A 25,137-nucleotide genomic window follows, 5' to 3' on the forward strand; every position below is an offset into this window, starting at 1 on the left:
ATTTACAAACTTGATTCAATTTAACAGTAGCTTCAAATGACAAAATTTACCGCAACAAGTATTGCATTTCTGTTCAATAAACCATTTGGAATGAATAGTAAGCGATTCAAAAAGAGCGAGTCCTGACATAGCATGAATCACTGTCGTACGAAAAGCGCACTGAGAACATTTGAGAGCATGCCGCGTATAACTAAGTTGGCTGAACACCTCTTGACCGACTCCAGTCCGCTTCTCTGAATCGCACAATGTTTTTTGTTTGCTCCTTTTTGTTTAATCTACCTAACTTTCCGCAATTTGACTTTTCAGCTCAAACAGCGGTGTCACCACGTTTGACATAAAAGCGTTTGGCATTCGTGTGTTCAAACGGAAACGATGGTTAGCTTGCCTATAGAAACTTTCCTTCCTGCATCTCTTGAGAAAGAAAGCGCTCTTCGTCACCGAAACTAAGCATCTGACGCAACACCTGCACAAACGAAAAGATCTCTCCAGTATCTCTACATTTCCACTCTCGAAACCGAATCCTCTTTTGGAGCTCAGATGTGCGGCGCAGGGGAAATTTATTGCCGCAAAAGTGATTGCATTCAACCCGTTGGATGGTATATCATTGAGCCATGTGAAGCCTTTGCTATCGCCAACTCTGTAGCAACCCACGCTTTTGATGGCGTAGTCGGGAGCTTGAACTGGAACGCCGCCACATGTGGCTGCTCCATACCAAGAGTTCTGAGAAGACAGAGGTGCAGTTACAGGACCTGCAACGAATGCGCTTGGATTGCAATGAAATCGACCTTTACAGCTGTGCAGCAGTGGGCTGAAGGGGCCAAGGAGAATCCAGCAAGATGGGCACAGAGACAAGACGAGTACCTATTGTTTCGACGAACAAAGATGAGGTTAGAAAGAGATCACGAGCATACTCAAAGAAAGAGCGGCAAGCAGCGAGCTACAGGCCTTCAGAGATATTCTCTAGATGCCAACAGTCATCAGCATGGGACAACAAATGCTTTGCCAAACATGGCAGAGACGGCCGATTCGGTGCACTGGCCATCGCAAAATATGTTTTTGGATTTGAACATCGACAGCTCCGATCCCTACCAAATATCAGAAGCAACATATGGAGATGGGTGGAATGGCGGCGTGGAAGACACGTTGGTGACGACGCAAGAGCCGCAGGTGCTTGCAGTACCGCGTTTGAATCAAGAAGCACCGGACATCGCATCCGACTTCGGCCTTTATCCCGACTATCCCCAAGATGCTTTGCCGCAGGATATTTATGAGCCGCCGCAGCCTATGTCGACATTCCAAGAATATTGGGATGGGGGAGAAGATGCCAACCAACTGTTTCAGCTGCACACTGGAAATTTGACCCAGAATCCGAATGTACAACACACAGAGGTCGACTTCAACGACCCCTTTTGGACGAATGTATTTGCCGCGAGCTGCGATTCTGCGTTAAACAGCCATACAAACACATATCAAGCGAATGACAGCTGAGGTCATTCAATATAAAGGGTATTTCTGTAACAAGAATTCATCCAGAAAGAGAAGAAGTCTATATTCATTGGATCGACTCTACTGCCATCGAGATAGGGACGCAAAGTTTTTAAATAGGGTAAATTAGTCAGCCCATACATCAGGTCGCAATGAAAGATAAGAAAGAAAGAGTCGCAGGCATTTGCAATTCCAAAATTGTGAGATTTTGAAGCCCTTCTCACTTCAAGTCATCTCTTATGAGACCAAACGCAACATCATCCATAAGCTTCCCACTCTTTTCAATAACCCCTCTTCCTCTCCCCTCTATCACGAAGCCGCATTTCTGTAACAACTTTTGGCTCGCAATGTTGCTCTCATATGTACGAGCTTGTATGCGGTTTAGTAAGGGCCAAGTGTCAAACACCCATCTTGTGAAGGCGCTCAGCGCCTCGGTTCCATAGCCTTGGCGCCACACTGTCGGAGAAAGATAGTAGCCCATATCCCACGTTCGGTAGAATATGTCAGTCAAAGAGTGTAACCCAACACCACCGATGATAAGTGGCTCAGTAGTGGAAGGATTGCCTGGAAATCCCGGCTTCAAGACGATGGCTGAAGAGTGCGGGTATGCTGCCGTATCGTCGTCATGGAAAGTAAGTTTGATGAAGTTCTCGGCGTCGGCAACGGTGTACGGGCTGGCGAAGCGATCGCTCATGTAAGCCGCAACTTCTTCGTGATTTGCGGCCAATGCTAGAGCCGGAGCATCTGATAATAGGTATCGCCGTATAATGAGCCTTTCAGTTTCGACTAGGATGGTTCCCGGATCGCTGCTTGGAGGGCATGGCGATGGGAGGATTCGGTTTATTTCTTTCCTAGGCATGATGGCAACTTCAAATGGGCTGCTGCTTGGCCGATAACTTGGACAGAAACTGGAATTAAAAACTATTCATTGTTGTGTTAATATCTGAGCCATCATGAGAAGCGGCCGTTTATAACTTGAAGGATTAGAGGGTGGTGAGTCACTTGTACGCCAATACGCCAAAGTCCTACCTCCGATTTCGACTAGCAAGAAAGTGGTGCGTGACTCAACTTTTCAATTACTTTTTTCGAAATAGTTGTTGATATTCTACAAAGCTTTATAGCAACATTCGCAGTACTCTTTATGAATTCGACCATTAACTTTGGGCATATCTGGTTGAGCAGTTCTTGTCTCTCGATCGTGCATGTGTTTAGCATTGAGTGAGTTGGAGACTGCAGGTCAACGAGCAGCCTTTATAGGTGTTTAATGACATCCAATCGCTCAGTAACGATTACATGGATAATTATCTCAATGTTAAGCTATGTTCATCAAAGACGAGTTGTCTTTTACGCAAGTGACAGATTCTGAGAGGTTTCGAACCTTGGCTGCAGGCGTATAGTATCCTTAATTTTTCTGTAACATACATGTGCACTTGACACATTGAGAAATTACTGGAGAGATTTAGTTACTTCCTTGTACAACTATCACATAACGAAATCACCGGTTCTCTACTTTTAGAAAAGTTTTTTGTTTTCCTTCCCCAGAGCCAAGATCATTTGTCAAAGCATTCATCGGCAGAAGTGTCAAAGCCCATCTGCATGTACTTAGATACATGCACTTACAAGACACAGGTTAGGCGGGGTGATCTGAGCTACGAACATGCATGCAGTGCGGGCACATTGCCAGTATGCCTCGCTAATAAAAAGGTTAAAATGATAAAGTGTTTCAAAACTTATTAAGCTCGCTACAGTATTTGTTTTGAATTCAATTCATTTCAATCCATGATGCTTCGATCGATACATGTGCGATTAATGAGATGCGCCATCCCGCAGTCCAATCAGCAGCCCGCAATTGGCAAAATCGCTCCAGCTGTGGCGCAAAAATGATATCCCGGCGCCCCACCATCACGGAACCTGCGAGCTTCCCCGTTTCTTCAGTTCCGAGAGGCATGACGGCCACGACTCCGAAAGCGAGCATCGTCAGTCTAACCAGCCATTGATCTCGGGCCAGAGGCTCTACTGGGCATTCGAAGCTCTTCCGTCCGGCCCTCGCCGCTCCTCCGCAATGGCCTCATCCCTGCACAGACTCGTCGGCACCGGCGCCAGGCGACTCTGCCTGCGACCTGCGACGGCATCTCTCGCCACTCGACCCTTCACAGCATCTGCTTTCCGACGATACTCGAGCCAGGAGCAGGTTGGCACGCGAATTCTCCCCACGGACGAACACTTCAACCTGACCGGCGACCCCTACGGCTTCCCGTCCAAGTCCGACAGCACCGCTCCCGAGAGCACCGCCCAACAGCCGCGCGACAACAGCGTTGAGCATCGCAAAGTCAGACACTACACTGTCAACTTTGGACCCCAGCATCCCGCCGCCCACGGTGTGTTGCGATTGATTCTCGAACTTAGCGGTGAAGAAATCATCCGAGCCGATCCTCACGTCGGCCTGCTGCACCGAGGAACCGAAAAGTTGATCGAGTACAAGACCTATCTCCAGGCTCTGCCATACTTCGACCGTCTGGACTATGTCTCCATGATGACAAACGAGCAATGCTTTGCTCTTGCTGTCGAGAAGCTTCTGAACATTGAGATCCCCGACCGTGCCAAGTACATCCGAACCCTCTTTGGCGAAATCACCCGTGTCCTGAACCACCTGATGTCTGTCCTTTCACACGCCATGGACGTTGGTGCTTTGACACCATTCCTGTGGGGTTTCGAGGAGCGAGAAAAGCTTATGGTATGCGATTCGCTCAACTTCAAAGCAAAAGGCCTGGAAATCGAGTGGTTTGGCTAATTGATATTGGATAGGAATTCTATGAGCGTGTTTCTGGTGCTCGTCTGCACGCCGCCTACGTTCGTCCCGGAGGTGTTCACCAGGATATCCCCATTGGTCTGCTGGATGACATCTACCAGTGGGCTACCCAATTCGGAGATCGCATTGACGAAACCGAGGAAATGCTTACTGATAACCGCATCTGGATTGAGCGTCTGAGAGGTGTTGGTGTTGTCTCTGCTGCTGATGCTCTGAACCTTTCTTTCACCGGCGTCATGCTCCGTGGCTCTGGCATTCCTTTCGATGTTCGAAAGAACCAGCCATATGACGCCTACGACAAGGTCGAGTTCGATGTCCCTGTCGGCACCAACGGCGACTGCTATGACCGATATCTGTGCAGAATGGAGGAGTTCAGACAGTCCCTGCGCATCATTTTCCAGTGCCTGAACCAGATGCCCGCCGGCCCCGTCCGCGTCGAGGACTACAAGATCTCACCTCCTCCCCGAAGTGCCATGAAGGAGAACATGGAGGCTCTGATCCACCACTTCCTGCTCTACACCAAGGGCTACGCCGTACCTCCCGGAGAGACTTACTCTGCCATCGAGGCCCCCAAGGGTGAGATGGGAGTCTACGTGGTCAGCGACGGCAGCGAGCGCCCTTACAGATGCCACATCCGCGCTCCTGGCTTTGCTCACCTGGGTGGTTTCGACCACGTCGCCAAGGGCCACTTGTTGGCTGATGCGGTCGCTCTAATTGGTACCATGGATCTTGTGTTTGGTACGTATCAACATGACATAGAATTGTATATTGAGAAACTTACTAACTTGGATGTGCAGGTGAGGTTGACAGGTAAAGGGAATGGGGTGGAAGGCAAAATATTAGAATTACGTTTTCTTTGTCTGTAGCCATAGCTGACTGGGAGACTTCGTAAATACTCCTCAGAATTTTGTTATGTTCATGTCTGGTGGCTGCTCAAGTCCATTTCGAAAAGTGGTGAATGCGCGCGATTTCTGATACTATATTCATATTATATTGGTACAGGTGGGTTATTTAGCTACTCGTGAGAGTAAGAGATGGAAGTTCGGGTGGATCGGGAAAGACAACTTCTATACAGCGGTAGCTGCAGACAGTTAAACCTTCAATCCCCGTCCAGAAGCCTGTTCCATAAAGAAATTCTTCAATGGCCCCAGAGCGTTGGCGGCCTTCAAGCCAAGCGACCGCAGGGGAATCAAAGGCCCACTTCCCACGGAATACAACTTATGAAGCTTATCACACACTCCCATCAACACGTGGTTTGCAGCATATCTCTCGCTACTGTATGACTCGAGAGACATTTGCGTTCCCAAGTCCTGGCCGTGGGCCACAGCATACTCAATCGCCTTGACCAAACTCTGAATATCCCCCTGTCCCTGGTTCAGACCCTGTCCCGCCAAGGGATGAACAGTGTGTGCTGCATCACCAACTAGAGCAATACGTTCGCCAATGTAAGTGTCTGCATGTCGCAGCTTCAAAGGGAACGATGCAATGCTGCCCTCTTGAACACCAACCGCAAGCTGTGGGATTGCGCTGGAGTCAAAAGGCGTGTGCTGCGTTCTCCATGCAAGCTCTTCCTCTTGGCCCGTAGCCTGAGTGTGCATGTAAGCCAAGTCAACGGGACTGAGTCGAAACGCCGCATTAACCAGAGCGATGAAGTCTTTCACAGGTAGCTTCTTCAACACGGCGGCATTCTCAGGCGTCGTTGACCAGACCAAAGTTGCATAGTTTCCGGGAAGTGGGAGCATGGCAACAGGCCCAGTCGGAAGGAATCGCTGGTATGCAGTTTTGTGATATTCGCCTCCCCATCCATCCCCTTCCAACTCTATTGTTGCGACAACTCCATGTCTATGATAGTCCCATCCTCGACTCTCGATTCGCGCAAAGGATCGCACAGGGCTGTTGGCGCCATCAGCTCCCACGAGAAGTCGCGCAGCTAGGGACTTGCCACTCTGCAAATGCACGACAGGCCATTCTCTGAGATCCATCTCTTCGGATTCTTCTCCAAGCGTAATCCTTTCCACTCTTGAAGCATCAAACACGTCAACCCCTCCAAGCTCATTGATGCGCTTCAAAAGACCCGATGTGATGTTCAAGTTCTCAGTCATGTATGCGATGACATTTCCTGTGGCAGCAGAGAATCCGGGCTGCAAGTCAAACTCTATGCGCGCATCTGTCACGCCATCCCAGACCTGCATCTCATGAAACTCTTGGATGCGACTGCGCTGCATGTGTCGCCATGCTCCTATAGTGTTGAGGTATTGGGCGGTGGTGGGTGTAAGGGAGCTGCATCGATTGGAGAACTGAGTTGGTGGAAGAGATAGAGACGCTGTCTTAAAAAGGTCTTGCGCTTCGACGAGGGCGACACGAAGACGGGAAGTTGTAGGATTGGCACCTAGTATCGAATAAAAGCTATTAGTATTCTTATTTTCCTACAATTATTGGAAAAAAAAAAAAAAGACTGTAAAGATCTCTCTTACGTAGCGCAGTCAGAAGACTCAGTCCGGCTGGGCCACCTCCGATGCAAACCACATCGTAGATATCTTGTGAAGAGGGCTGAGAAGAGGATGTGGCATAGGATCGTCGATAAGAAGTCGAATTGCGCGCCTGTCGGGAGCAACTGCGGCAAACAAAGCGAGGACTCGCTATCAGAGCTCGACTAGACGCCATTGTGAGAATGCAGCTATGAATCCCGGCCCTCAATGGCTGATGCGACACAAAAGCGTCTCTACATAGGCATCATGCATGAAGCTCACATTTCCATCCCACATCGCATGACGGAACCCGCTGTGGCGGAGTGTGGCGCAACCTCAGATGTGGCGGTGCGTCCGCCACTCTTTGGGCAGAGCTTCGCAGCCTAGATCGCAGCCATGTGGCATCTGCCCCAACGCTGAAAACAGCTTGGGGTGGGCCGTAGCTTTTTTTTCTCTTAAGGCTCCAGTTGTTGCCACAGACAACGGCGCTACGTATATGCGGCGGGAAACGCAAATTCACACATACATTTCGACCACCGGCAATAGACCATCGCACTTTTTTGCTTCTTGCATCTTCCTTCAATCAACACTGGCAAACGCACTCTTGGTCGCAGTGCCTCGTCTGAGAAAGATATAAAGCTTTGCCTTTTAATTTCGCGACTAGGCCTTGAGACCGGAAACTAGTTTCACATTTGGAGACCCCCGGCTTTTTTATTCTGGGGCACCGTCACTGTTTTGAAAGCTGCGGTGCTGCTGATTCACTGCCGGCGAACTGGCAAGTTTCGAGACAAGCCCGCGAGAGTCCACGGCGCTCCGCATTCCTTTGCTGTATTTTCCTTAATCGCATATTCGTCCTCCTCTCCACCATATACCATTGAGATATCCATCTTTTGGACACCACCGCAACAACTTGCTGGCCAAGAGACCAAGCAAAAATGGCCGACGCAGACGACTATCTCCAAGAGGGCTTCGACCCGCGCAGCGTCACCGTCCCGCGCCTGCGCTCCATCCTCGTTACGCACAACATCGAGTATCCCGCCACTGCGAAAAAGACTCAGCTGGTCGACCTCGTTGAGGAGCATGTTCTGCCGCAGGTCCCGAAGATGCGCGCCCAACGCGCCCGCGCGAAGCGGTCCAGCATGGGCATCGTCAATGCGGGCAGCGCCGAAGACAACGGATGGGACGACCACGAATTGAGGCCGACGCCAGTGTCCAAGCCGCGTCGATCAGCATCGCCTCGAAAGGCCTCGGCCAAAGTCAAGCGCGAGGAAGAAGAGCAGGCGCAGACGCCCGTAAAGAGCCAGCCGAAGCGCAGTTCGCGAACTGCCAGCCGCTCAGTGAGCCGACAGTCATCGCACTATGAAGAGGATGAGGCGCCCCAGTATGAAGCGCCCAGGTCGTCGCGCCGCCCTCAGCCTGCGCGATCTGCTACACCGAAAATCAAAGACGAGCCGGAAGTAGAGGACGACACGCCCATCTCATCACACTACACTGCGACGCCTGTTGCTGCGACGCCCTACGCCCCTACGCCCTATTACAGTGCGCTGAAATCTGCCGCGCCGCCATCTGCCGTTTCTGCCGCTCCCTACGAGGAAGAAGAAGAGAGCGTCTTTAGTGATGACAATCCATTCCAGAGGGGCTCTCCCGCCATCAAGACACCGAGCCGCAGACGACCGGGTTTCGAGGAGATCCTTAGAAGCGAAAAGCCAGGCACCCGAAGACGTCAGGATGAGTTCATTGAGCCTTTAAGCATCGAACGGCCGTCCACCACTGCGAGGTCTCAGGCGCTGTCTTCTTCTAAGATGAGACACAGGACGCCAGATTGGTCAATGGATGCCGGTGAGGAATTCACGCCTGATGCACAGCTGGAGCTTGAGGAGGCAGCCAGGAGGGGAGAGACCGAGATTGTGCCACGGAGGCAATCAAAGCCCGCCCGCAAGTCAAATCTGAGGACGCCCTTCTTCGTCCTCTTCATCTCTCTGCTCGGCGTCTACTTGGCCTGGTATCGCCAGGAAAAAGTTGCCGTTGGCTACTGCGGACTCGGCCGACCAGCGACCGAGATTATCCCCCCGGATGTTCCAGTGCCCGATTTCATAGTCCCATTCGTGGAGCCTTCGTGCGAGCCCTGCCCTTTGCACGCCTACTGCTATGAAGACTTTTCCGTCCGCTGCCACAGCGACTTCGTCCTCAAGCCCCACCCCCTGTCTTTTGGCGGCCTCATCCCTCTTCCACCCACCTGTGAGCCAGATGGCGAGAAGGCCCGCCGCGTCCAGGCAGTTGCTGATAAGGCCATTGAGGAGCTGAGGGAACGCCGCGCCAAGTATGAGTGTGGCGAATTGGTCGACGAGTCCGGCGCCCAAATCAGCTCTCCTGCCATTGCTGAAGAAGAGCTCAAGTCAACCGTGAGCAGGAAGCGTAACAAGAGGCTGAACAGCGATGAATTCGAGGACCTTTGGGTGGCTGCCATTGGTGAAATTACCACTCGCGAAGAAGTGATTGTGGAGATTGCAACAACTACGTAAGTTCTATACAACCTTTCTTTTTTCCCCATGGGGTTCTCAAACCACCATATCTCCCCGATTTTCAATCTCTTTTAATTCTGACACAACAGCTAATCAGATCCGCGATTGACCCAACAGATCGTCCGATCCCTCAGGTCTTTCAAACCGCAAGCTATCGTCCAGCTCTCTCGCTCGCCTTCCGATCACCTGTGCGCTCAAGCGCTCCGTCCGCCTCGGGCTGGCAAGATATCGATTCCCAATTGGACTTTTAATGTCCGTCGTGCTGGCGGTATTCTACTTACGCGCTCGATACCGCCAACACGTCATGTATTCGGCGCAAGTCCCGGCCTTGGTCGACCTGGTCTTGGATCGACTGGCTAATCAGAAGGAGCTGGGCGCCGAAGATATAGATGATCCCTGGTTGTTTTTGCCCAATCTGAGAGATGATGTGCTTCGCTCCGTTCATAAAGTGGCTGAGAGAGAGAGAATCTGGCAAAGAGTCAAGAAGGTTGTTGAGCAGAACAGTAATGTTCGTACCGGCCAGCGAGAAGGCAGGAGTGGCGAGGTTGGCCGCGCCTGGGAGTGGATTGGCCCTATTAATGGCGAGGGAGCCCGGAGAAGGCGGATGAGTGGCAGATGGAATCGAGGAGATTCAGCTGCTGACTCACCGGCCCCGGCAGTGGAGAGCAAGAAGTGGTCAGAAGGGAGGCCGATTTATTAGTATTGGAGGGTGAGGTGTTTTTGCTTTTGCTTGGCTTAGTTGTATATTTTCATGGTAACTGGTACTTTTTTTTCTCTTGGAGGGATCAATTATTGCTTTTTCGTCAAACTGCTGTATTACTTATCGATCACCAACTTATGTTTATAATGTGCGTATGGTTTTACTTGGTGGGATTGGGTAGGGTACTTAGGTAGATATCAATAGTATCAATTTGGATAGCTTCAAACAAAACAGCGGCCCCTGTTCAACCGATACACTGTCCTAGATCGGCCCTAGCATTAATCTACAGTGATCTCGTGCAAGATAGTTGTTGTGGTGTTACATATTCAATAAAAACCTTTTCATTGCCAATTCCGCCCGCCAATTATCAAAGTACAGGAGTATATATATAGGTATCTCACACTCGCAATTTTCCTTCTTTTAGTAAGTCTAGTAACTAGGACGGCATGCACTCATCATCTCGGGTAAAGTTACTTTTTGAAGACAAATATATATCGACTAGTGTCTTGATTGATTGGCTAATTGCACAGGTGCTATTATATGCACAGGGGGGGGCTATTTCGTGACAAAAGGAAAAAATTGCGAGGACCTTGAATCTAGACTCTAGTAATTTTTTTTTGTCATCTATTTGGCGGAAGAAACAATCTCTGTGAAAGTTATTAGTAAAAGCCACAACGGGTAGTTGAAAGGATCCACGCACTCTCAACGTCGGCGACGCTCTGCTGCAGAATCTGCTGCAGGACCTTGGGGTTCTCGAGCTCCTTCTGGACCTTGGCGATGATGGAAGCAGCCAGCTCCTTCTGCTGTCGCTGCTTAACCTGGCCCTCGTAGCGGACCCAGGAGTCAAGAACAGTCTTGGCCTCGGCAGCCAGGGCAGTCTTCTGCTCGAGCTCGAAAGCCTCAGCCTCAAGCTTGGCAGTCTCCTACATACGAATATTAACATTTGTCGCAACAACACTAGCCCAGATTCTCAATTCATTGTACCTTGGAGACCTCGAAGAGGGCCTTGGTAATGTCAACAACGCCGCTCATCTGCTTGACGTCCTCAATGCGGGTCTTGACGGCCTCGGTGTGGTCAGCGCGGGCGCTGTTGAGGATGTTCTTGATCTTCTCGTTCTGAGCCTCGGCCCACTCCTTGTAGGCAGGGCCGCCGTACTTAAGCAGACCAGTCCAGACGGCCAGCAGGCAGACCGCAACGACAGTCTCCTCGTTCATGACGTAGTACTCATTGCTGAGGGCGTAGACGCTGAGACCGGCGGCACCGCTGAGGAAGGCGGACTTGCTGATCAGGTTGTTGCCGGGGAGGGCATCGATGATGCTCTGGGCCTTCTTCTTGGGCTCCTCGGCGGGGACGTTGCTGGAGTATCGGACGGCAGCAGCAGAGATCGCAGGGGCCGCTCGGCGGGAGATGGAGGATCGGAGGAGGGGAGCGCCTATATTGGTTTGCAAATTGCGCACTTGGTCAGCCTTCGGCTTCGCACCAATTGGGGCCTGGGGCGTCAGCGGAATTTTTGCGACGGCGATTCACATACCGACAGCGCTTCGTACCAAGCGAGACGCCATTGTGAGATGGTTTCGGACGGGGTATCTCGGCCTTGTCATATAAATCGGATCGGAAGCTGGGAATGAGGTTTGAGGTTTTATCGCGCTAGTTCGGTAACACGTTGGAGTCACGTGAGGCTGGAGTTGCTTTTGCTTGGGGAGCAATGAAATTGGCTTTTTAGCCGAGCTTACTCCGAATTGAAGTCTTGAACTGGATAAAAAAAAGGAACAGACAGTTCATTGGCTGGAAATTTCAAGGCCCAGTGAAATTTCCATGTTATCTTTTCAGCGATAAGAATTTCTGGTGCTTCTCAGACCAAATCTCAGCTGGTAAACAACTTGTGACTGGCCTAATATTGCGTTTCTCTTGAAAACACATCAAAGGAGTTTGAATTTCACAATTCTTTAAAGAATCTCATTGCTCAATTCTGCTCATCCAATAACTATTCCAGCCCATCATGCCTGCAGGCTCTCAGGACAGCGCGAAGCGCAAAAGGGCTTCCACAGGCAAGGTCACCAAAGTCGCCAAGAGGCGGCTTTCATCAGATGAAGAGGCCGAAGACCTAAACGGAAAGATCTTGCTCATGGAACAGGGCATTCTGGAATCCAAGAAGAACTACAACGATATTGCCAACCTTCTCAGCATCGCCAGTGGCTACGAAGATGGAGAGGAAGAGTCAACACTGGCCGCGGTAGCTTTATGTCGAATTTTCCTAAGATTACTGGCTCAGGGTTCTCTTGTCGCAAAGAAAAATCAGTCGGAGAAGGAAGCTGTGGTCTTCAGCTGGCTAAAAGACCAGTATTCACAGTACAAGTCTCTTCTGCAGGACATGCTTAAAGACAAAGATCTGGCCGTGACTGCACTCACTCTCTGCATGAGGACTCTGAAAGCAGAGGGAGAGCATCTTCACAATAAAGAAGAATACACCTTCCCTCAGGCCTTTCTGGAGGGCATTGTTGCGACTTTGATTACGTCGGATAGCGACGATGTGGGAAAGGCATTCCTCGAGTCATACGTGGAAGAGTTCGACGACATTCGATACTACACATTCAAATCAGTAAAGTGAGTAAATGCAACGGCAACTTATTTTCACAATTACGATACTTACTTGTATATAGGACAATTCTGGGGCGATTCAACAAGGATGATATTCCAGACGGCTTGTTCGACCGAGCGTTTGCTTTGCTATCAGCCCTGGATGGAGTTCCCCAGTCCGCCGAGGAGCTTGAGGACTTTTACATCCCTCGTCCTAAAAAGAAATCTCATAATCTAAGATCGGCTATCCAACACAAGCGACAGGGACAAGACGCTTGGTTAGCTATACTGAGCATTGTCCAGAGCAAAGATGAGCGGAAACGCATCCTCAGCGTCATATCCACAAACATCGCCCCCTGGTTTACAAGACCCGAGCTTCTATCCGACTTCCTCACCAGCTGTTACAATGCAGGCGGCTCAATGTCCTTATTAGCCCTCTCCGGTGTCTTTTACCTCATCCAAGAGCGGAACCTAGACTACCCATCATTCTATCCCAAACTTTACTCACTCCTCGACAAAGACATCCTTCACTCCAAGCATCGCTCTCGCTTTTTCCGTCTTCTGGATACTTTCCTTGCCTCGACTCATCTTCCCGCTGCTCTTGTTGCCAGCTTTGTCAAGAGACTTGCCCGGCTCTCATTAAACGCTCCCCCGAGCGCCATTGCTACCGTTATCCCTTGGACTTACAACCTCTTAAAACGTCACCCAACCTGCACATTCATGATTCATCGAGTTGTGCAAGACCCGGAATTGAAGAAGCATATCCAGGACAATGGCGCAGACGATTCCTTCGACCCCAAAGAGACAGACCCCATCGAGACCGGCGCCATTGATAGCTCCCTGTGGGAGCTTGTTCAGCTGCAGTCGCACTATCACCCGAATGTTGCAACCATTGCAAAGATCGTTTCCGAGCAGTTCACCAAGCAGTCATACAACATGGAAGATTTCCTCGATCACTCTTACGCTAGTGTAAGTGCATTTGCCAAATTCTTCTATCAGTAGTACATGCCAATTAACATCTGTATTTATAGTTGCTTGATGCGGAGATTGGAAAGGAAATCAAGAAAGCCCCCGTGGTGGAATTCCACATCCCCAAGAGGGTTTTCCTGCCCCAAGACGAGCCCGCCACCAACCCAGACAGCCTGTTGGTGAAGCTGTGGGACTTTGGAGAGCCAGCGAATGGTGTCGCGGCTGCATAGGCAGAGTCAGGATATGTATGCAGTAGCGCATGCATGGTGACCAGTGCAGTTATCACTTGACATGCGCATATGGAATCGGAGAATAACGATTGGCCCGCAGGCCAGCAAAGAGGAGGGTCCCGAGGCCTTGGAAATTGTAGAATTAATTACTGCCGCGATGTCGTATATACCAAGTTGCTTCTCGTTTTTATCCACGTCTCGTCACTCTGTGTTGTAGACATGATGCTTATCGTATACACATCTTTACAAGGAGTAAATAGGCAAATTCAATGGCGTACCAACCTACTTATCTTGGGCACGGATCGTCGGCCAGCAGCAACTGGAGCAGGTGCTCCGAGGAAATTCCAGTGCCCGTTGGTGAGCTGTTTGTGGAGACGGCAGATTTAGTACGCAAAACTTTATCTGAAGAGCTCATGGTGACGGAAGCCCATTTTTGGAGGTTCATGACAAAATAACCGACGCAGCAGCAATAGAGACATGGATAACAATAACGACAATAGATGAGTTTGTATGCAATTTAATCATCAAATTATACTTTCAAACATTTCATTATATGATTAGTTTACGAATTTTATATACTTATGCGCCCCTGCGTTTATCGTCATGCGCTCGCGGCTGTGCCGAGACATGTTTGATCTTCGCCTGTCTCATCTATTTTGTCCGCCTTTGGCCGCCGGAACGCCACAGCAAGCAGAGGTGCGCCATCTAGTGGCTGCCCGCTAGCAAACCCCCGCTGGACGATTTCCCCAGCAGCCTAGCCTCGCTAGCTGACATCACTATCCAAGGCATTCGCGCTTCCAACTTCGCCAGGGCCAGCAACCCTGGACAAACAATATCCATGCCAGACACGAATTACGGACAAGACGGCCCCCTATTAGCTTTACTGTCATCACTTTTAACCATTGCGCGGCGACGCAGCAGTGGATGATGGTGCTTCCCGCGTCTCTACGAAGCTGCTGAAAATGTCCAGCAGCAATCCCTTTGCTCCACAGGGCAGATCGGCTGCTTCAGCCGCTGCCAGAGCTGCATCGTCACCTGGGCCAACGTCGCAGCCCACCAGCCATCCGCAACGCCCGCCTAAGAAGCGAAAGGGCCATCGCGGCGGCAAGAAGAAGCGATCGCGGCGGAAGAGCTTTGCGATTCTGCATGAAGACAGCCACGATGAAGGACTGGGCGAGTCGTCAGGCAATGGATTCTACAAGGTGGCGCAGGCCAGCCTCAGCGGCACGAGCATCGACAGCGAAGCGCTACTGGACCACAGGTAAGCACCACCCTCGTGATCATGTCTTCACATGTACCTACATTCCCCTTTGTCTGTGAGTGGACCGGCATGTAACCTCTTCTTTCTTTCTCCTCTTTAGAGAACAGCATCCGATGCGCGTACGGCGATCGTCGACGGTAGTAGGGACCGGCTCTTTTCAGAACCCCTTCTCGTCCGTCAGCGCCAGTCGCCTTCGGTCGATGCAGACGGCGCAAAGCGGCGACGAAAGCCCTTCCGGTCGCTGGGACGAGAACTCTCCGCTATTATCAGAAGCAGCAAGACGTCCTGGATCGCAGCAGGGCGTCCCCAGCTACGGCGCAAGCGATACACGCCTCAACCGAAGAAGTCGCAGAAACTCGAGCTCATCTTCAAGGGCAAGGCTCAGGACAGCTTTTAGCTCAAAGGACAAATATGATGTTAACCACCCGCCCTCTATCCCTGGCTCCCCGACGTTTGGCCCGACAGATGGAATGGACCTCAACTTTGGCGATGTTATGATAAGAGATGAGCTCGGCATGGAGAGCGGCGATGAGGCGATGTCGGAAGCCGGGCAGGGCCGTGATCATCGAACTAAAAGTGAAATGAGGCTAGCTCCTGAAGTCTCCGGCGATGTCTGTTTCCCTGGGCCTGGAATGTCCGATATAGGCGATGATGAGGCTAGATATGAGACTCCGCGGTACAGAACACGCCGTCGCCGTGGCCGGTGGCCAGACTTGTCTGTGCTAGAAGACTGGATGCGTTACGAAAAGGAAGACCGCAGCGATGAGCGACGAGTAAAGAAGATCACTGAGCCACAGCTCATCAACGGCCGTCTGCGCCCGGTCCGAAAGGGCTGGTTCCAAACCGATGAGGAAGCGCCTTACAGATTTACCTATTTCAATGAAGAATTCCAGAGCACGGTCCACAGCCAGACCATCTCAGAGCTCGTTCAGCAAGGCAGCGATTTCCAGGAATTATTCATTCCCGAGCCGCGCGTATTGTCGTCTGACGAAGAGAGCGAATCGGAAGATATCATGTCCCAGCCATCTAAGGCGCGATATTCCGGAGATGGCTTCGAAGGCGATACAAAACCCTCTACGCGGCAAGCCTCTTTTGACAATAGGAGAGAGGACTTTATGTCGCCGCTTGCTCGGGGCGAAACTAATAGTAGCTCAAGGTCCGCCTCGGTTCGTGGTGGAAACAAATCCCCTGACAATCATCTTACACCCAAGATTAGCAATCCAGAAGTGCCGAAAAACTCTGAAAAGCAAGTTCGATATGGGGAGAGGCCGGTATGGTGGCTTGACGTACTCTGCCCGACAGAAGATGAGATGAAGGTCTTAGCAAAAGCCTTTGGCATCCATCCCCTAACAGCCGAAGACGTCATGCTACAAGAGGCTCGCGAGAAGGTCGAGCTATTTCGACATTACTACTTTGTCAATTACCGCACCTTTGATCAGGACATTCACAGCGAAAATTTCTTGGAGCCCGTCAACATGTACGTCATTGTCTTCCGCGAGGGAGTTTTGAGCTTTCATTTCTCGCCCACGCCACATCCGGCCAATGTCCGTCGACGAATACGACAACTAAGGGACTATCTGATACTCTCGTCGGATTGGATCTCGTATGCTATTATTGACGACATCACCGATGTTTTCCAACCGCTCATTCAGAATATCGAGGATGAAGTTGACGAAATCGACGAGGCAATCTTGCAACTGCACACATCAGAAGTTAAGCGACTGCAGGATGAAAAATTTACAAATCTCGACGATGCTACGACGATTGCAGATTCGAGTGGTGACATGCTTCGACGTGTTGGAGATTGCAGAAAACGAGTCATGAGTCTGTACCGGTTGCTGGGCAATAAGGCGGATGTTATCAAGGGATTCGCAAAACGCTGCAATGAACGATGGGAGGTTGCCCCAAGGTCGGAAATTGGCCTCTATCTTGGCGATATTCAAGATCATATCGTGACTATGACCTCTAACCTTAGTCACTATGAAAAGTATGTAGCAAGCCCTCTTCCTTCTTTTTTATTCCTCCTTTGTTTAAACCAGCTAACACTTCTTTTTCTTTTAGGATACTAGCTCGATCTCACGGCAATTATCTTGCGCAGATCAACATTCGTATGAATGAGCGACAGGAGCAGACCGCCGACGTGCTCGGCAAGCTCACCGTCCTAGGAACCATTGTTCTCCCCATGAACATCATCACCGGTCTCTGGGGAATGAACGTGTGGGTGCCAGGGCAGGACGTTGAAGGTGACCTCACCTGGTTCATGTGCATCACCGCCGGTTTGCTCGTTTTCGGGCTGGCGTGTTATTTGATCGCAAAGAGGGTGTATAACATTGTTTGAGAGCCGTCTCCTCTCAAAGGAAAGTAAACAAATGGGTAATAGGGCAGGGGAGGCGTTATAGGGGTGATCATTTCTCTTTTTCTTTTGTTTAGTGGCATCCTGTTGGATCTGGATCAGAATGGAAAGCAATAGAACAGAGTATGGGAGGGAGTGTCAAGGCGTGTATATCAAACCGCCACTACTACCCGCGCGCGTTAACACGTTTACATTTACGTATGGGGCAAAGCTTTTTGAGTATTTCATATCAGTATTATTTTAGTTAGCGTTGGTATTGTTCGTTTCTCGAAAAGAATCGTCTCATCTTTATTGCAGTTCATGATCAGTCCAAAACCTAGAGCATCTACAGTGTATGCTTCTGATGTTTTTACCCACCAGCATCTAAAGTTGAATTTCTTCTCTTTTCCATGTCTCTCATTGTCACAGTCTATTGAGAAATCGTTCTGAATGCGATGGAGAAGGAGACACAGACGATGGGTATTTATTGTTGTAGTGCTAAATGGCTTGGGTCTAGAATATGGTGAAAAATTGCGAAATGTCTAGGGTAATCTTGCTGATAAAACAATGCAAACATGCCATAGTTGACGTGACCATGGGAAAATAACCTTTTAACTACAGCTACAGATGTGTTTTATTCGATTTCAATTCAGGACTATCGTGATGAGCCGTTCTCGATGTCCTCCCCCACTACTACACTAATATATCCTGGACACCTATTCAGCTACCAAAGAGTAATCTATTTTGTCCTCTCCCTCACTCATCTCTTGTGGGACCGGTCTTGCAGCTGTTACAATTTGAACCTCCCACAAGACCTCTCATGAATAATGTTTCCCCCCTCCGTCTTGCTGACTTAGATATTGAGATATTGTATCAAAGTCATAAGCCTTATCAGGATTGAAATGCGCATGGCGTCTTATATACAGGGCGCAATGTCGTCTGGTCCCAGTAGTCTTCGCCAGTGAGAATTACCGTTACACGCAGAGCTTGTATGTCTATATGGCGTCCCAAACCCTGGGGTATTTCTGCGTAACCAATGCATCTAGTAGCAGTAATTACTTTTTTTTGGTTTGGCGTATGTGCCTCGTGATCGTGGCGCTGAATGTACATTCAACAATAGTTCGTTTGTTGATATTGGATATTATTAGCGCCGCTGACCAGCAAATGTGGCTCTGAGAGCCATAATTTGCTGCCTATCAGCCTCTGGAAGCATGTCAATCTGAGCCTGGGGAAGCTCCATGACGGCCCGCATCAGAGCATCCGGGTCTTGACCCATGGCTGGAGGAGCTGCCGCAGGTGGTGCCGCCGGAGGAGCATAACCCGCGTTATTTGCGGCAGGAGGTGCGTACGGCAATGCGGTAACCGGTGGCGTGTGATTCGCGACAGGGATGCCAGGATATCCAGCAATGGGTGCCGGTGGGTAGTTGGCGGCCGGTGGAGGTGGCGCGTTCGGGTCAACCACAGACTGGATGGCCTCGGGAGACACGAGACCCATCAAAAGCAGTGACTGGAAGACGGCGTAGGCCAGCTGAGGGGCCTGTTGAAGAAGCTCTGTCGCTCGCTGAGGTTCTGATGTGGCCAAAGTCTTCATCTGACTTAGGATATCCAGCAGCTGGGGTGGTGGTAAAGTATTGAGTGTTCTTGAGATGGCATCGGTGCAAGTCAAGCCTGGTGGTATCTCTTTTCCAGCTGGAAGTGGAGGAAGGGGTGTTGATTGAGTGTTGTATCCCGAAGCAGCGCCGCCATTCGAGGCACCTGTATTCTGACCGGGTGTCTATAAAGTCAGCGACCGTTGGCTCCGGCAGAGGTTGGGCAGAAGCATACTTGGCCATCATCATCAGTGCTCTTTTGTTCGTTAGAAAAATCGACTCGAAGCTTTCGGCCCATAATTTCATATTCGTTCAGGTTGCGGACAGCTGAGGAAGCAGAGTCTGCAAGAGGGTATGATTAGCTATGCGATGTCTGTTGGTGAATGTGTTGGATGGGGGGCATATCGAACCGGTATCGGGATAGTCTGCAAATCCGAATCCTTTGGGTCGCCCAGTTTCCGAGTCGTAGACAAGGCGGAAGCGTTCTACTTTTCCAGCACTGCTGAAAATGTCTGTGATTTGCTCCTCGGAGAGGCCTGGAGTACCGCTGTTAGCCATAGGTCCGAGTCGGGTAGGCGCATCAGTTGTGCCCATTGGCCTGTCCATGACTGACCGTACGGGATGTTTCCCACAAACACGACCCTTGAAGGAGGTCTAGTCGACATATTGGCGGTTCGGGGGGGTTTAGAGGCAGATTTGGACGAGACTTTAGGCAGCGTTTTGAAGATTCGGTACTATGATGCTATCGCGATTTCGAATGGAAATATTCTGTCTATTTTCGGTAGTGCGTATATCGTAGTGAATAAGCTTTCAATAGTTTAGTTCGGACAAGCTGAGAGACGCCAAATGGAGCACAAACGGGTATCTGTGGTTGGTTGGGAGGAGACAATGACGAGGCTGCGAGATGCTGAGAGAGAACTTCGCGTTTGCTTGAAAGTCTATGCCTTCACTGCGCCAGAATAGGCAATGGAGCACTGCGGCAGGCGTCAGCCGAGGATTCGCCGGCGACCCCCCTGGCCACTATAGCCCGCATTAGCTCAGGGCCTTATGGCGAGTCTAGACGCCTGTGCCCGGGGTCGGGTGCTATGCAACAGGTACAAGTGGGATTAGTAGTCAGCTTCAGGTATTGTTGCGACAGGTGGCCTCAAGACATTTTAACAACGTCGCTTCTGCCACCCGCTTCTGCGCCACTGCCCTCCTCTGTGGTCTCTCGCTATCGATGCAATTGCAGAGAGAGAACCATCCGCTTGCTTCTGGTTTCTGCGAGCTCTCCCTAAGGACTGCGCTCTAGCGGGATAGAACCGCCGCGCTGTTCGCACAGGCAAACCTGTTGGCTGGTGGTACCTTGTCAACTGCGTTTCTGGCTGCATATTCGCAATGGCTCCCAAGTCGCGATTCACAAGGCTCGATGCCTTTACAAAGACGGTGGATGAAGCGCGGATCCGGACTACTAGCGGCGGAATTGTAACAATTGTGTCGCTGCTGGTTGTGCTGTTCCTGTCTTGGGGAGAATGGTCTTCGTATCGGCGCATCGTGGTACACCCAGAGCTGGTGGTGGACAAAGGCAGAGGTACGTAAAGGAACCCAAGCTGCGCATTGGAGCCATTGAGATGTTGGGCTAATACGGCTACGAAGGCGAGCGAATGGACATTCACCTCAACATGACCTTTCCCAACATGCCCTGCGAGCTGCTGACTCTGGATGTCATGGACGTTTCGGGCGAGCAGCAGCATGGTGTCGCCCACGGTATCACCAAGCTTCGTCTGCAGCCCCCATCACGAGGTGGCGGTGTGATTGAAAGCAACTCGCTGGCCCAGCTGCATGAGAAGGCCGAGCATCTGAACCCCGACTACTGTGGTGGCTGCTACGGAGCTACTGCGCCTGCTAACGCTGAGAAGCCCGGCTGCTGCAATACCTGTGACGAGGTTCGAGAGGCCTATGCGCAGGCATCGTGGGCCTTTGGCCGAGGCGAGGGCGTGGAGCAGTGCGAGAGGGAACATTACTCTGAGCGATTGGACCAGCAGCGAGAAGAGGGTTGCCGCATTGAGGGCTTGTTGCAGGTCAACAAGGTTGTTGGAAACTTCCATCTTGCCCCCGGCCGAAGCTTCAGCAATGGAAACATGCACGTACACGATCTCAAGAACTACTGGGACCTCCCTAACGGCATGAAACCTCACGATTTTACTCATGTCATCCACTCTCTGCGATTTGGACCACAGCTGCCGCCAGAGGTTATTGCGCGAATGGGCCGCAGGGTTGCGTGGACCAACCACCATCTCAATCCTCTGGATGGAATTCACCAGGAAACCAGCGATCCCAACTTTAACTACATGTACTTTGTCAAAATTGTCCCCACGTCGTATCTTCCACTCGGCTGGGAGCAAAAGTCCGCCCACGCATCTGATGGCAGTGTTGAGACACACCAGTACTCCGTTACAAGCCACAAGCGAAGCCTGATGGGAGGTGACGACGCCAAGGAGGGTCACGCTGAAAGACTGCACTCCAAGGGTGGTATTCCCGGCGTGTTCTTCTCATATGTAAGCATCTACAATACTACTTACATGATAGTGCAACTTTTGAAAGCTAACAATGTACGTCTAGGATATCTCCCCTATGAAAGTTATTAACCGAGAAGAGCGGGCCAAGACATTCCTTGGCTTCCTATCTGGACTTTGTGCGATTGTCGGCGGTACCTTGACGGTTGCTGCTGCGGTTGACCGTGGCTTGTTTGAGGGTGCCAGCAGGCTGAAGAAGCTTCGATCTAAGGATATGTAAGAGAGCATGGTCAAAGACGTCCCGTTGTAGATTGCTTCTGTGGGACTCTTGAGGCGTATGGACCATTGGCGTTTTGGATGGAATATTTTTTTTTTCTTTTACTTTTTTGAAAAGGGGATCATTGAAAGTATATAGATCGATATATGATGATTAGGAACGAGTCAATTGGACTTGGGCGGCAGTGATTAGCATTTGCAGTGGTGTTTGCAACTCTACCATTAGTCATATTCCGTTAATTGCGTGTTTGGATTCTCTCCAGATCTTATTGCAGTTCAATGATCTTAATTTTTTTGGACATCTTGGTACCTCCTTGGTCACAATGGAAGGCATCGGTCCCAGTATCCATTCGGCTATGGCGCCTAGAACATTCTGCGTGGGAATACGAAGCGTGCGTCTGTTTCACAGCCTCGACTTGGATCCCGTTACTCCAAGTATAGGTACTGTGAGTATGAGCTGGCAATAGCTAACGCACAACTTTAGCAGTATGCGGCAAAACAGATTGCTTTGCTGAAGCTATCAACACAGCTATCTTGACCGGAGATCCAATATTATATAAATAGATTCATGGTGGATTCTTATGCCAAACTAGGAGATACCACTAGTGGCAGCAAATCCCGGAACTCGGCTGTGGCCCTCGTGACCATCAAGAGAGCTTACCACAGCTACCAGGTAGATACCTATTATTGTAACAGCAGCAGAGAGCAAAAACCGGCGATATCGTGTCTTTCACGAGCTGCAGAGCTCCATCAAGCTCAAGCATCGTCTCCCGAGACCGGATCGCCCTGCATTGGTCTCAGAATCATATGCGGCGCCCTGTGTTTTGGCATTTGCACCGCCGCTGTTTCATCCGTTGCCGTGGCGGAGCCCGCATGTGACAAGCCTGCGACGCCAGAAACGGGCTTTTTGTTTTGTTTTCGACAGCGGTCTTCAGATGGAATCCAAACTTTACGGCGCTGGAATTGAGAAGAGATGAAGAAAAGCCATGCATGGGCTACGGGACACACACCCCTAGCTAGAAGCGGTGTATCATGATCATGGTTGACCTCATCGTGCATGCACTGCCGATATCAGTGGGTGATGCCATGTGCGACCATGCTTCGATGAAGATGGATCAGAGAGGCACACGTCAAAGAGCCCAAGGTTAATATTAGCAGCACCAGCACCAGCAGCAGCGCATCGCGTGCATATGCAGCAGCCAGCAAAGAGAGCAGGGGCCAAGTGCTGCCAATCGCATGACATTCTTGTCCATTCTTGTTGGTGGGAGGTCCAATTTGGGCCATGCAATCTACGCAATCGATTTTCCCTTTGTGCCGCCCCTTGCTATAAGCGATCCTCACGATGGATCACGGACAAAGGTGAAATGACTCGGCACCGTCGTTGGCACGGCACTAAAAGGCGAGAACAAAGAGCCATTACGGCCTGACCGCAGCAAATGGGCCAGAGGAGTCCATATTACGGAGCTTCAAGGCACGAAGACGATGATAAAGTGTCGTACTTGGGCATAGTAGCTGTAGCTGGATGTTATTTATAGCTCAGATAGCTTGCAAGAAGCAAATGTTTGCCACGACGACGACGGCGCAGCTGAGCTGCTTGCGTAAGATTTATGCGTTATTGCTGCTGCTGCTATTGCCACTGAGGGGCAGCGATGTAAGGTACAGTAATAGCGGGCAAGCAAAGCGTCAGTTGACCGATATCTGTAGCAACCATTGATTTTGTAGGCGCTGTTAATAGCATAGCAGTACGAGAAATCCTTTCCCATTAACTGTAACTGAAAGCTTGATGGGGATGGATGCGCGCCGAGGCACATTTAAATTCAAAAAATTTGCTAGTCTGCATGCAGGAAATAAGGATGGCCCAATTTAGCCTCTCCGTGCATGTTTTAAAATGATGGAGGCGCCGCCGCTCACTGGCCAGGCCCCCAGAAAAAAAGGGACCCGGTGGCTGCTCCCAATTTATTGAGCCCAATGCACCCCAGACGATGGCAGTCGCCGGCGCACCCAATGATATGCCAAGGGTCCCTGAGAGGGGTCCCTGAGCCTCGCCCAATCTGGCCTGTGTAGCAGTCTGGCCTTCTGGGGGAGAAGATACCGTGCAATCCTGGCATTTGCGCGTATAGATAGCTGCTTCGTACCTGGGCATTTACGAGACGCGTGTGGCTGTTTGTGGCTTCGATTGAGGTCAGTGTGATGAGATGTTTGCCGTTGTGGCCTGCTCAAAGCAAAATGTCAATTTAATAGGCACCTTGGTACATACGTAGATAGTACCTTAGGCATAGGTATCCATGCCAATTGGGACTTTGCGGGTGGTGGTGTAAACTGTTGGGGGATCGTAGCGAAAGTCTGATGACTTGCAGGCCTCTATGTTTGGGGTCAGACACACGCTGGGGAGATTGCCCGAGATTAGGTGCTTTGGTAATGCTAGCCACTGGCCAGGAACATCAAGCCACGAGAGCCGGGGGCAACGCTGCATGTGTATGATGCATCCATGAATCAATGTCTTGAAAGCAGTATGGTGGTGTCGACAAGAACTTACAGCATGCAAGTAGCGGTACTAGTGGCACAGCAACAGCAGATAGATCTCTATAATACGAGCTTATGGGTGTAGATGGCGGCTCATAGACTGCGAGCAGTGGCTCAACCAGCTCAGATTGCCGTCCGCGTACACTGCGCCTAGCTGCTAGCGACAAAGTATATGGATGCCAATACGAAGCGATAGTGCCAAGCAGCAAAGTCCCGCCATACCAATCTCGACCACCTGTGCTGTTCCAATGCCTGTAAATTTCCGCCGATGCTATTGCCATATCCCTAGGAAGCGCTATGAGCCGAGGACTCAACTCATCCATCCATCTATCACTCTTCTACAGTGCTACCCAAGGCAGCTCCCACGAATACCACCATGCCTGGGTACTAGCTACCCATTATTTTAGCATTACCCCCATCAAACACTAGGGGCCACGGCATAGAGAGCAGCAGAAAAGAGGATCCTAAACCTTCAGCATTTACGCTTCTGTACCTTGAAGTCTAAAGGACAAGCCACCATCTCGGGTTAGTCCTCGTGCTGCCACTAGCCGTGGGTAGCGCAGTACTTGGGCCGCCACCGGCCTCTGGCTGCGCGAGCCCGTACAGAGTACCTGGAGCCGGCCGCAGCTACGGGGGCCGCCACTGGCCTCCTAACCTCCTTTTGCTTCGTATCCATCCACCTCCAGACCCTCAGACCCAGACCCTTCAGACCCTTCAAGCTCTGGTGTTTGTTCCTCCTCCTTTCCTCAGTCCAGCCGCTCGCCTCTCAGACCGCAAGGGAGGCGTCCACCAGTGCGAGCCTCGTTGCCGTGCTTCTTTGAGGCTTGCTTTTGTGCTTCTGTGCCTTGAGCGCTTCGATTCCTGTGTCGTGATCGCTTCGCTTCTCTCTTTGCTTCTCTT

At 50.7% G+C, this 25,137-nt stretch overlaps 10 protein-coding genes across 10 annotated transcripts; 6 read left to right on the forward strand and 4 right to left on the reverse strand.

Moving 5' to 3' along the window:
- Positions 1 to 774: 774 nt before the first annotated feature.
- TGAM01_v203839 (hypothetical protein) lies at positions 775 to 1,488 on the forward strand (the record flags this gene model as incomplete). The annotated part of the gene is made up of 1 exon (XM_018803851.1): positions 775 to 1,488. One exon carries the CDS (start codon positions 775 to 777, stop codon positions 1,486 to 1,488), a length of 714 nt encoding a protein of 237 aa, XP_018662902.1.
- A 217-nt stretch (positions 1,489 to 1,705) lies between these two features.
- Positions 1,706 to 2,344, reverse strand: TGAM01_v203840 (hypothetical protein; the record flags this gene model as incomplete). Its single annotated transcript, XM_018803850.1, has 1 exon — positions 1,706 to 2,344. One exon carries the CDS (start codon positions 2,342 to 2,344, stop codon positions 1,706 to 1,708), a length of 639 nt encoding a protein of 212 aa, XP_018662901.1.
- A 1,203-nt stretch (positions 2,345 to 3,547) lies between these two features.
- Positions 3,548 to 5,108, forward strand: TGAM01_v203841 (NADH-ubiquinone oxidoreductase 49 kDa subunit, mitochondrial; the record flags this gene model as incomplete). Its single annotated transcript, XM_018803849.1, has 3 exons — positions 3,548 to 4,219; positions 4,291 to 5,032; positions 5,092 to 5,108. 3 exons carry the CDS (start codon positions 3,548 to 3,550, stop codon positions 5,106 to 5,108), a joined length of 1,431 nt encoding a protein of 476 aa, XP_018662900.1.
- A 277-nt stretch (positions 5,109 to 5,385) lies between these two features.
- Positions 5,386 to 6,958, reverse strand: TGAM01_v203842 (ubiquinone biosynthesis monooxygenase COQ6; the record flags this gene model as incomplete). The annotated part of the gene is made up of 2 exons (XM_018803848.1): positions 5,386 to 6,683; positions 6,769 to 6,958. 2 exons carry the CDS (start codon positions 6,956 to 6,958, stop codon positions 5,386 to 5,388), a joined length of 1,488 nt encoding a protein of 495 aa, XP_018662899.1.
- Positions 6,959 to 7,697: 739 nt separating this feature from the next.
- Positions 7,698 to 9,984, forward strand: TGAM01_v203843 (hypothetical protein; the record flags this gene model as incomplete). The annotated part of the gene is made up of 2 exons (XM_018803847.1): positions 7,698 to 9,280; positions 9,402 to 9,984. The coding sequence occupies 2 exons, from the start codon at positions 7,698 to 7,700 to the stop codon at positions 9,982 to 9,984; spliced, it is 2,166 nt and encodes a 721-aa protein (XP_018662898.1).
- A 624-nt stretch (positions 9,985 to 10,608) lies between these two features.
- On the reverse strand, positions 10,609 to 11,586 carry TGAM01_v203844 (F-type H+-transporting ATPase subunit B; the record flags this gene model as incomplete). The annotated part of the gene is made up of 4 exons (XM_018803846.2): positions 10,609 to 10,631; positions 10,685 to 10,907; positions 10,969 to 11,417; positions 11,517 to 11,586. 4 exons carry the CDS (start codon positions 11,584 to 11,586, stop codon positions 10,609 to 10,611), a joined length of 765 nt encoding a protein of 254 aa, XP_018662897.2.
- A 398-nt stretch (positions 11,587 to 11,984) lies between these two features.
- On the forward strand, positions 11,985 to 13,761 carry TGAM01_v203845 (hypothetical protein; the record flags this gene model as incomplete). The annotated part of the gene is made up of 3 exons (XM_018803845.1): positions 11,985 to 12,589; positions 12,646 to 13,531; positions 13,594 to 13,761. The coding sequence occupies 3 exons, from the start codon at positions 11,985 to 11,987 to the stop codon at positions 13,759 to 13,761; spliced, it is 1,659 nt and encodes a 552-aa protein (XP_018662896.1).
- A 962-nt stretch (positions 13,762 to 14,723) lies between these two features.
- Positions 14,724 to 17,360, forward strand: TGAM01_v203846 (hypothetical protein; the record flags this gene model as incomplete). The annotated part of the gene is made up of 3 exons (XM_018803844.2): positions 14,724 to 15,022; positions 15,123 to 17,009; positions 17,084 to 17,360. The coding sequence occupies 3 exons, from the start codon at positions 14,724 to 14,726 to the stop codon at positions 17,358 to 17,360; spliced, it is 2,463 nt and encodes an 820-aa protein (XP_018662895.1).
- A 1,138-nt stretch (positions 17,361 to 18,498) lies between these two features.
- TGAM01_v203847 (hypothetical protein) lies at positions 18,499 to 19,549 on the reverse strand (the record flags this gene model as incomplete). Its single annotated transcript, XM_018803843.2, has 3 exons — positions 18,499 to 19,128; positions 19,179 to 19,285; positions 19,354 to 19,549. The coding sequence occupies 3 exons, from the start codon at positions 19,547 to 19,549 to the stop codon at positions 18,499 to 18,501; spliced, it is 933 nt and encodes a 310-aa protein (XP_018662894.2).
- A 771-nt stretch (positions 19,550 to 20,320) lies between these two features.
- Positions 20,321 to 21,718, forward strand: TGAM01_v203848 (hypothetical protein; the record flags this gene model as incomplete). Its single annotated transcript, XM_018803842.1, has 3 exons — positions 20,321 to 20,513; positions 20,579 to 21,480; positions 21,545 to 21,718. 3 exons carry the CDS (start codon positions 20,321 to 20,323, stop codon positions 21,716 to 21,718), a joined length of 1,269 nt encoding a protein of 422 aa, XP_018662893.1.
- Between the last annotated feature and the right edge of the window lie 3,419 nt (positions 21,719 to 25,137).

Source organism: Trichoderma gamsii (genome assembly GCF_001481775.2).
Source record: "Trichoderma gamsii strain T6085 chromosome Unknown Scaffold_10.2, whole genome shotgun sequence".
Taxonomy (NCBI): Eukaryota; Fungi; Ascomycota; class Sordariomycetes; order Hypocreales; family Hypocreaceae; genus Trichoderma; species Trichoderma gamsii.